Genomic DNA, 11122 nt, shown 5'->3' with positions numbered 1-11122 from the left:
GTTTGATACTTCCTGGGCAGACCAAGGAGCCATATTCTACAATACACACAACGAATTTATGACTCAGTATTACTATAATATCAAAAAATAATGTCTTACTATGGTACTACTGTATAGCCTGAAGTACGTGCTACTCACTTTTTAACTATACAGTACACATAACCCATTTCTTACTGTCGTGCTACATCATAACTTTCCGTAAATCTAACTACTATCTTACTATAATAAGTTTCTTACTTAACTAGAAAGACTAAATTTCTAACATATTATTTTAATGTGTTTAATATTGTCCTGTAGTACAATGTCTAGACTCGAGGCTATTCAAATCATTCCCTTCACATTGGCCCATTTATGGATGTGAATTGAATGCCATGGTTGTCTAGTGATTCTAATAACTGACACTATAAACACATACGTATAAATGTGTTTATAATGTGATAGTAAACATCAAACCGGTAGTACTCCATGAATCAACATGCTGTGCTACAGATGCTGTTCTAACAGGTTCTCTGCAGGCCAGTGGCGGTAATACCTCGCTTGGCCACCAGAGGGGGGTCATTGACGCGTCTTGGCATTGGCGAAAAACTCACCTGCTCAGTCTGCTCACTTTCAACCCCACCGGGAACGGCCAGCTCATATCTTCTGAAACAAGCCGTTTTAAATCTCATTCATTATCAAACAGGCCTGTTATGTGACTCTACTGAATCCCAGCGGTGCATTATCAAAAGTTGAACGAGACCTAAGTCAGGGTAGAGCTTCGTTGATGAAATAATAGTGGGTTGATTGCAGGTGTTCTTAGGGCCTAGCTTGTCGTATACGGGCTTATTTGCTCCGTCGTTAACTTCTGAATAGAGATCCTGTGTGACGCGCTTGTTTCGGGTTGTGTGACGGGTCAGGGTGGGTGGGGCTTGAGATGACATCAAATCAATAAATCGGTCCGCAGACGCCGAGAATCATTGATTCAGGTCAGCGACGACACGGACCTAAACCCACTGGTGGATGCAATAGATTAAGACATTTCAGAAAAAGATAACGTCGACGATCACATTAGGTGTTGAACTATTCCATCCCCCCCCCACACCAGACGCCTTTAGTGCGTAAAGTTCCAAATGCCACAGCCGTTTATACATTTAGTTTATCGTTGTTTTTCAAGATGTTTGTGATATGACACTTCAGCATTGTTCCAGAGGTTCACCAGATCCGTGTACAGAGCGCTCTACCTGTAGGGAATGTTACCGGTGTGTGGGGGACTCCGTTTGGAACACGCCCTGCTGCTGTGAAAGGTGGCGATAGAGAGACCCAGGACCATCACCAGCACAGACTTCACCTGGGAACAAGCGATCCGATGCAGCGGGAGACTGGAACCCCGAACATACCCACCGATGAGATCAGGAAGAGTTTTACCCGCACACTTTGGCTCGTCCCGGGGACGTGTGTCTCTCTCTGTCTGCGCCTCGGAGCACCTGGATCTGCGGGGAGCGCGTTGCAGTGAGAAGCTCACTGAGTACCGAGTAGGACCACCGCAGGCTGGGCACCATGAGCAGGAAAACGCGTCGATGGATTTTCCATTTTTTCATGTGCCTTGGGATTGTCTATTTGAAAATTGGGTGAGTGGGTCGCATACATGGTCTAAACTAAAGGAATCATAATGGGTTTAGCTCCAGGCCTATAGGGTCTATCTGTTTGGAATAAAACTTATCTCAAATGCTGTCTCACTCACATGAAAGACGCAGAGTGAATTTTAATGTAAATGCTGTAACTTCTGTTTAATTATTGAAAATAGATCTTAGACTAGTTTAAACTTATTGATGTTTTGTTGATTGTTGTATGCATCGTCTTTATTGTTATATGCATCAAGTGTCCATTATGTGACATGTAGATGGCCAGCCGAGACAAAACAATATATGCTGAAGCTATGCATGCATGTGTCAAATGTTTTGCGTGTTGTGTTGCACCAGGGGTCTGTCGTCCGTGGTGGCACTGGGAGCGAGCATCATATGTAACAAGATCCCGGGTCTGGCCCCTCGTCAAAGGACTATATGCCAGAGCCGGCCCGATGCTATCATCGTGATCGGAGAAGGAGCGCAGATGGGCATCAATGAATGCCAGTTTCAGTTCAAACACGGACGATGGAATTGCTCGGCCCTTGGCGAAAGAACGGTGTTTGGAAAAGAACTGAAAGTGGGTATGTTACAGTTTTCTCCAAATCTCAGCCGATAGCCCCTCATTGTAGACTGCACCTGCGATCTTGCTCCGGGTCAGTTAAAATAAATGTTTTTGCATAATAGGGATATAGATGTTATTTTTTTTCACTTGAATGATTATTAATCTATTTGAACATTTCAACATTTAAGCTTTTGAAAATTGCTCTCTTTCTCGCCTGATTAATTCCTGAAGGTTTATCTATTTCTATCAGTGTGGGATAATGGCTTGTAGAGAATAGTTGCCCTCTGAAGTCTGCTGATTCATAGCGATTTAATATAAAAAATAAATTGATGCATGATTGTAAAAGTGAATAGTAAGAAAATCTGATAAGGAGATCGTTTTTTGAAATTCGTGGAATAAGGTTTAAGATAAAGTTGCTCAAATGTAACTACCCGATTGTTTTCCAATATGTTATTTATAAATCTACATGCCCTGTTATCTCAGTGTATTCAAGTGTAGTTGAACAGTATGCATGTAATCCATGTTTATGAACTATGGCTATATAGCAATTGGTAAGCATAGAACCGGCACGCAGACAAATACATTTATATTTAAACTCTGACTTATGTGGTTATGCAAAAGCCGTAATTTGTTATTATGGTTCTAACAACATTTATAACATAACATATTATCATGTGTTTTGCAATCCTATTATCATATTTGTTGCATGTAAATAATCATAATAATTGTATGCACATTATAATGTGTGTTGCATCGTGAGTGTGTGTGTGTGTGTGTGTGTCTGAATAAACATCCACATTTGTGTGTATGTGTATGTGCGTGCATATGTGTGCGAATTGCCACTTCACCTCAAACAATCCGCCTCCACCTGCTATGAAACAGTGCATGCAAGCTCCAGGCGCCACTAGGCGAGCACGACCTCTAAGTATTGAGCATTTCTTAATGTTCCCCATCTGCTGTGGGAGAGGAGCACGTGGGATTAGCGTGTGCTTGACCTCCAGAGCGCCGGTGATTTATAGCGTGGTGCTGGAGCTGGAGGAGGGAGGACTAGCCTGCTCTCCCCCTGCATCCACCTCCGCAAGGTGGATCCCAGCTTGGACCGGGGCCATCCCGGCGCAGTAAGCCTCCCATAGAAGCCCCCCCCCTCTCGGTAATAGCACTTCTGACTCTCCTGACCCAGCACCTGTTTATGGGATGCTCGCGTTGCCATGGCTACCACATCCTCCCGAAGATAATTCAACATCGTTAAATTTAATTGACAGTCCGCTTATTTTCTTCCTGTGCGAATTTTCTTTTGAATTATCCCCAAAGAACGATTATTTAACTTATTTTCAAGTGTTTTTTTTTTAAGGGTTTTAACCCTTTTTTATTATAGTATGAGGTAGACAGGAAGGTGTGGGAGATAGAGGGGAAGACGCGCAGCAAAGGACGGCGGGCGGGAATCGAACCCTCAAGGCCTTAACGGTGCGCGCTCTCCCCGGCGAACCTCCGGGGCGCCCTTACCCGAGGTTACGTGACTTTAACGATGCGTTCAGGTCCGCTGCGCCCGCCGCCTCCACGGGCTCGCTCCTCGGTCACGTGGAGGAGCGGGAGGGAGCGCGTGATTAATGAATCCAAAGTTGGCTCGGCGAGAGCATTTCAGGATGGGGCCGGGAGAAGATATGCCAAGTATGCAAAGGAAGGCAGATGGTGCCGGGGGTCAAAAGACTCTTTCAGTAATCCGTCTAATTTACAGTTTTCCCTTTTTCCCCCCCCCCCCCCCCCCCGCCCCAGGGAGCAAAGAGGCGGCGTTCACCTACGCCATCATCGCGGCGGGCGTGGCCCACGCCATCACTGCCGCCTGCACCCAGGGCACGCTGAGCGGCTGCGGCTGTGACCAGGACAAGCAGGGCTTCCACAGCCAGCAGCAGGAGGGCTGGAAGTGGGGCGGGTGCTCGGCCGACGTGCGCTACGGCCTGGGCTTCTCCAAGGTGTTCGTGGACGCGCGGGAGATCAAGCAGAACGCCCGCACCCTCATGAACCTGCACAACAACGAAGTGGGCCGCAAGGTGCGTCCGCCCCCGAGCCGCCCCCGCGAGCGTGTGGGGCGTTGCGCGTGTGGGACCGCCGGGCGTCAGAGAACCCCCCCGCCACCTCATCAGTCTGCGCCGTTATCAGGCTTTATCGCCGCGCGGGGATTGGTCGGGCCCTGGCTCCTCCCTGGGGATTACCGAGCAGGGATGAGGAGAGGCCTGAAGCATCTCAGCTATGAGCCAGGGGGGAGCGGAGCTAGTGGCCGTTACTATGGCTGCTACCGCTAGTGGTGTTAGGGCTGATAGCGTTACTTCTGATGGTACGCTGTTACTAGGAGAGCTTCGGATCAGCGCACAGGATGTGCAAGATGGTCTGAACTTAGTTCTGAAATGAGTTTCCTTCGTTAAAATGGGGTGTGTGTGTATGCGTGCGTGGGTGTGTGCGTGGGTGTGTGTGTGTGTGTCTGTGTGTGTGTGTGTCTGTTTGTGTCTGCATGAACGGACTGCTGTGTTATTGAGGTGTCTCCCTGCTTCATGTTGGCCACTGATCAGAATCAGGGAGTTAACATGGATCTATTGAGAACCGAACCCATGCACCTTCCGTACACATTGATTTACCGTTAAACAAATCCCTCACATTCAATCACATTATGGACAAAAATGAACTACGAAGGTAATTTCATATTGTTTTTGAAGAGATTTGGCAGATGTATATTTGGTTGAAGTTGTTGCAATTATACAATCCTTTGAACAAGTGAAGAGGTCGTGCTCTCTATATGTGTACTAGACATAAGAGAGGGAGGGGGGGAGAGGGAGAGAGAGAGAGAGAGAGAGAGAGAGAGAGAGAGAGAGAGAGAGATTCATGTAAGAGGTGAAAAAAGGTGTGTCCCAGGGTAGTGAACCGTGCAGATATTTTGGGAATGTTACAATAAGGAAATCATTCTGTGTGCCTTTCCAGAATTGAGTCACAGTTTCACCTGTTGGCATCGCTTCTGTGGACCTACTCGAGGAGTTAATTTGTAATTTAATGACGACTTGGAAGTAATTCAGATGCATCAAAACATGGCATGGGCCCAGCGATACTATCAGCAGGTGGATCCTGTAGATTTATGGACCAGGCACATCGTGTTCAGACAAGCACCGGAGCCATTCACAGACTGGTTCAGTACCAGTGGACACAGAACCGCTCTTATGGGGGTACTTCTTCTGCACATTATTATTATTATATTTCCTGGTCGTCATTTGGTTACTTTACAAATCGCAAGAATTTCTTCACATGAAGGAATGCTTTCAATGTTTGATTGAGTACTTTATTATCAAATCCAAACCCAAGGGCAGCACATATCAGACTGCCAGGTCAGTATATTAACATACTGCGTAATACTGTATAATATACAGCATGTATCATATGCAGTACGCAGACTTTGTTGGTGACCCCATGCAATATCATATTGTTACTGGTGGGTCGGACCTCAGATCTCCCTGTGGTCTCGTTCAATAGGAACATGCCTCATACTGTACGCATTGACGGCATCATTAAAACATCCTCAGGTAGACATTTTTCAACAGTGTGTGGATTAACGTGTACGTGTGTGTGTGTCTATGTGTGTGTGTGTGTGTGTGTGTGGGTGTGTGCCTCTCTCTCTATGTGTGGATGTGTGTGTGTGTGAATGCTGTTGTGTGTGTGTGTGTGTGTGTGTGTGTGTGTGTGTATTTGCAGGTGTGTGTGTGTGTATCCAGGGACTAAGTCAGGAATTCATGTACAATCTCTAAACACACGAGAGCACAGATCCCTCCCTGTAATCATCAGGTAGGCCTTGTTTTCCTGTTTGATCGCCAGCGTGTGTTCACATCCCCGGGATCCTACAGGGAGGGTGGGTGGAGGAGAGGGTGGAGGAGGAGGAGGAGGAAGGGTGGAGGAGGAGAGGGTGGAGGAGGAGGACAGGGAGGGAGGAGGAGGAGAGGGAGGGAGGAGGGCGGGTGGAGGAGAGGGTGGAGGAGGAGGAGAGGGAGGAGGAGGAGGAGGAGAGGGTGGAGGAAGAAGACAGGGAGGGAGGAGGAGGAGGAGGAAGGGTGGAGGAGGAGAGGGTGGAGGAGGAGGAGAGGGTGTAGGAGGAGGACAGGGAGGGAGGAGGAGGAGGAGGAGGAAGGGTGGAGGAGGAGAGGGTGGAGGAGGAGGAGGAAGACAGGGAGGGTGGAGGAGGAGGAAGGGTGGAGGAGGAGGAGGAGGTGGAGGAGGAAGACAGGGCGGGTGGAGGAGAGGGTGGAGGAGGAGGAGAGGGAGGGAGGAGGAGGAGGACGAGGAGGAGAGGGTGGAGGAGGAGGAGAGAGAGGAGGAGGAGGAGAGGGTGGAGGAGGAGGAGGAGGAGAGGGTGGAGGAGGAGAGGGTGGAGGAGGAGGAGAGGGAGGGGGGAGGTGGAGGAGAAGAGGGTGGAGGAGGAGGAAGACAGGGAGGGTGGAGGAGAGGGTGGAGGAGGAGAGGGTGGAGGAGGAGGAGAGGGAGGGAGGAAGAGGAAGACAGGGAGGGAGGAGGAGGAGGAGGAAGGGTGGAGGAGGAGGAGAGAGAGGAGGAGGAGGAGAGGGTGGAGGAGGAGGAGGAGGAGAGGGTGGAGGAGAGGGTGGAGGAGGTGGACAGGGAGGGAGGAGGAGGAGGAGGAAGACAGGGAGGGAGGAGGAGGAGAACAGAAGAGATCAGAGAGGGTGGAGGTCGGAGGAGGGAAGATGGAGGAGAACCGGGAGGTTGGAGGAGGAGAGAAGGGAGTGTGGAGGAGGAGGAGAGGGAGGGTAAAGTGAGGATAACGGGGATGCCAAACGTGGCCCTCCTAGGTTCACAGGCTCTCAGTTGTGTCTAACAATGGTGGTGGAGGAGGAGGTGGAGGAGGAGGAGGTGGAGGAGGTGGTGTGACGGGCAGCGCACACCACTGAGCCCAGTGTAGGACGGGGCTGCCAGGTCGCAGGGGCATGACTGCGCTAAGCCGTTTGCCTCCAGAGGGAATCTGACAATTACACCGAGACTCCAGCATGTCTAGGGGCCGTCAAAGGAGGAATCATTAAAACACAGGGAGAGAAAAAACAGAAGCACACACATCGAGTGAGGCGGTTTTAATGTCATTATGCAGCCTCTATCGCCCACCTCTCTCTCTTCTCTCTCTCTCTCTCTCTCTCGCTTTCTCTCTCGCTCTCTTTTCTCTCGCTCTCTCTCTTTCTCTCTATCTCTCTCTCTCTCTCTCTCTCTCTCTCTCTCTTTCTCTCTCTCTCGCTTTCTCTTTCTCTCTCTCTCTCTCTCTCTCTCTTTCTCTCTCTCGCTTTCTCTTTCTCTCTCTCTTTCTCTCTCTCTCTCGCGTTCTCTTTCTCTCTCTCTCTCTCTCTCTCTCTCTCTCTCTCTCTCTCTCTCACTTGAGGAGGAATGGGGTTTTGGGGATGTTATTCAGCCCCGAACAGGTGTGTGTGTGTGTGTTTGTGTGTGTTTGTGTGAGTGTGAGAGAGTGTGTGCGTGAGAGAGAGGGAATGTTTTGCATTAGAGAAAGAGTCTGTGTGTGCGTATCGGTGTGTGTGTGTATGTGTGTGTGTGTGTCTGTGTGTGTCTGTGTGTGTATGAGAGAGAGGGAGTGCGTGTCTCTATGTGTGAATGTGATGGTGTGTGTAATGGTGTGTGTGTGTGTGTTTGTCTGTGTGTGTGTATGAGAGAGGGAGTGCGTGTCTCTATGTGTGAATGTGATGGTGTGTGTGTGTGTGTGTGTGTGTGTGTGTGTGTGTGTGGGGGGGGGGTACTCTGCCAACCACACCAAACAGTTCCTGGCTGCCTGTGAATAGCCCCTCAGCGCAGCAGGGCGATGAGGAGGAAGTAAATTGCTTTCTTTGAAGGGAGGGTTACTGCACAAGTTAATCCAGGCCCGCGTGCCAGGATGGGCTGGAGTGGCACGGAAACCCTCTTCCTATTGGTCCGAACCTGCGGTGCTCCCCCCTCGGGATTTCCTGTGTTTATTAAGATTGACGCAGCCTTCTCTATGTTTCTTTCCCTTCATTTACATTCACATGTAGGGCATTTAGCAGACGCTTTAATCCAAAGCGATTTACTTTTTTTTTTTTTTTTTTTTTGACCAATTTATTGATTTGATGTCATCTCAAGCCCCACCCACCCGGACCCGTCACACAACCCGAAACGAGCGCGTCACACAGGATCTGGATTCAGAAGTTAACGACGGAGCAAATAAGCCTGTATAAGACATGCAAGTTAGGCCCTAAGAACACCAGCAATCCAAAGCGATTTTTTTATTTTTTATAAGTACATTTGTCAGAAGAAGAGAAACAATAACGATCGCTATCGTTACAGTAAGGACGCTCATAGAATCAAGTGCCAAGCACTAACAATCACAAGGTTAAAGAGCACCTATTATGCTTTCTCGACTTTTATGACCTATAAACGTTGTTATAATGATTTATAGTCATGTTTTAACCATACTAACGTGTCAAATAATGACGTACATGCATTTAGACGTGTTCCCTTCTGACCGTCTGGGGCGGCTGTGCAGAGCGCTAAACACTAGGGACGCCGGTCGCCGTTCACTTGTTCAAATTTCCGGCATTTATCTACGTAGAACTATCCGGATTTTTCATGTATGGTAATGCTGCAACATGCTCTTCCGGAAGGTAACCAATCACAACGGAGTGGGGATGGCAGGATGGGGGCGAGGGGGCGGAGAAGGACGAAGCCGAATGTTGACAGAGAACGCTGAAAGCGCCCAGATGAGAGGAAGAGTTTCCCGAAAATCGAAATAGTTTTTTGTGCTGTGATTCGTGTCAGGTTGCTCTATAGGAGTCATTAATAAGAAATTAAGACCAGAAAAGTAGTATAATAGGAGACCTTTAAAGCATTCCCTGTATACAACAAATATAGCTAGGATAAGATGCTACACGATGCTAAGTACTATTTTTAAGTGCAAGGACGTACAACAAACAATTAGTGCTCATGTAACGGTTCATGTAAACATCTGCCAAACGACTAAATATGAACTCGTAGGTTTGAGACTGAGTAATGTGACCTTGACTTTACACACTGTTTGCGGATGTTTTACCGTTGGAAGGCTGACGGCCATGTCTGGAGTTGATTTGGATGATCAAGTCCTCTCCAGCCACGTTCAAATATTAGCAATAGTATTTGTTCCAATGAGTCACGACCACACACCCTGTCTCAGGCTGTGGTGCGAACAATGCTGGAACAGAGTGCAGCTTCTCCCCAAATGTATGTGGCAAAAAGCCCTTTGCTTGATTATGAATTGTATATTTGGATATTGAGTGAAGGCCTTTATGACAGTGTTTTATAATGTGGCGTCTTGCATGCGTCGTGGCGTAATCGTAGGGCCCCAACAGATGCTCCACACGTTTGGCAACTCAAACCTGGTTGGGAGATTCACTATGTATTGGACTCAATATCGCAGTGGATTATGGATGATTATTTGTCCCTCAATCCCCCCAGACCACAAGTAGGCATCCTTGAGCAAGATGCCCTACAAACCCCTACCTGATATTAATGACATGACTTCACCGTTAGTATCTTCAGATAAAGAAGCTGAATGACTTCATAATGAGTCATAGTCCCTTCCTGGTATTAGGCTAGGCCATGCATCAGTACGAGGCTTAGTTTCTGTGGACGTACGTATTGACAAGCCAAGTTAAGCCCATATGCTACCATAAATGATCCCTGCCTCTCCCTCACTCCCAGGTGCTGGAGAAGGGCATGTACCTTAGTGTATTGAGAAGGGCATGTACCTTAGTGTATACCAACACTGAGCATCCCTGGGTCTCTGACCTCAGGTGCTGGAGAAGGGCATGCACCTTAGAGTAGGTGCAAAGATCTAAAGCTGAGTGTTCGAAAGACTGCTCCCTTGGCCTCCCTCCCCAGGTGCTGGAGAAGGGCACGCTCCTTACCGTAGAGAAACACTGAGCATCCCTGCCTCTCTGTCCCCAGGTGCTGGAGAAGGGCACGCTCCCTACCTTAGAGAAAGACTGAGCATCCCTGCCTCTCTGTCCCCAGGTGCTGGAGAAGGGCACGCTCCCTACCTTCGAGAAACACTGAGCATCCCTGCCTCTCTGTCCCCAGGTGCTGGAGAAGGGCACGCTCCTTACCGTAGAGAAACACTGAGCATCCCTGCCTCTCTGTCCCCAGGTGCTGGAGAAGGGCATGCGTCTGGAGTGCAAGTGCCACGGCGTGTCGGGCTCCTGCACCACCAAGACCTGCTGGACCACGCTGCCCAAGTTCCGGCAGCTGGGCTTCCTGCTGAAGGACAAGTACGGCACGGCGGCGCACGTGGAGCCAGTGCGGGCCAGCCGCAACAAGCGGCCCACCTTCCTGAAGATGAAGAAGCCGCACTCCTTCCGCAAGCCCACCGACGGCGAGCTGGTGTACATCGAGCGCTCGCCCAACTACTGCGAGGCGGACCCGCGCACGGGCAGCGCCGGCACGCAGGGCCGCCTGTGCAACAAGACGGCGCCGCAGTCGGACAGCTGCGACCTGCTGTGCTGCGGCCGCGGCTACAACACGCACCAGTACTCGCGGGTCTGGCAGTGCAACTGCAAGTTCCTGTGGTGCTGCCACGTCAAGTGCAACACGTGCAGCGAGAGGACGCAGATGTACACGTGCAAGTGAGGGGACACCGAGGTAGGGATTGAGGACGCCGTGGTCTTCACGGGGCCGTGGAGGTCAGGCGGTGGCGGTGGCGGTGGCGGTGGCGGTGGTGGGACACACGGCCCGGAGAAAGGGACGCTTGGCTGGCGTCCTGCCTCCTCCCCCCGCCTTAGTCCTAACCTGGACAAGAAGATGGATGGACAAGGTGGAGGTGTTGGTCCCCAGTATCAAACGCGATGATCTAGATGTAGGCTCGCTGTTCCCAGGAGAGGTCGGACAGTACCACCACACTGGAGGGACCATCAACCATGGACAACAC

General features: G+C 49.7%; 1 protein-coding gene across 1 annotated transcript; it reads left to right on the top strand.

The window, feature by feature from the left end:
* Positions 1 to 1473: 1473 nt before the first annotated feature.
* Positions 1474 to 10824, top strand: wnt7aa (wingless-type MMTV integration site family, member 7Aa; the record flags this gene model as incomplete). Its single annotated transcript, XM_079747334.1, has 4 exons — positions 1474 to 1607; positions 1959 to 2185; positions 3940 to 4214; positions 10345 to 10824. Exons 1-4 carry the CDS (start codon positions 1537 to 1539, stop codon positions 10822 to 10824), a joined length of 1053 nt encoding a protein of 350 aa, XP_079603460.1. The 5' UTR covers positions 1474 to 1536.
* Between the last annotated feature and the right edge of the window lie 298 nt (positions 10825 to 11122).

Source organism: Pollachius pollachius, assembly GCF_949987615.1.
Source record: "Pollachius pollachius genome assembly, chromosome: 12".
NCBI lineage: Eukaryota > Metazoa > Chordata > Actinopteri > Gadiformes > Gadidae > Pollachius > Pollachius pollachius.
This window is presented reverse-complemented; position numbering and strand designations above follow the sequence as displayed.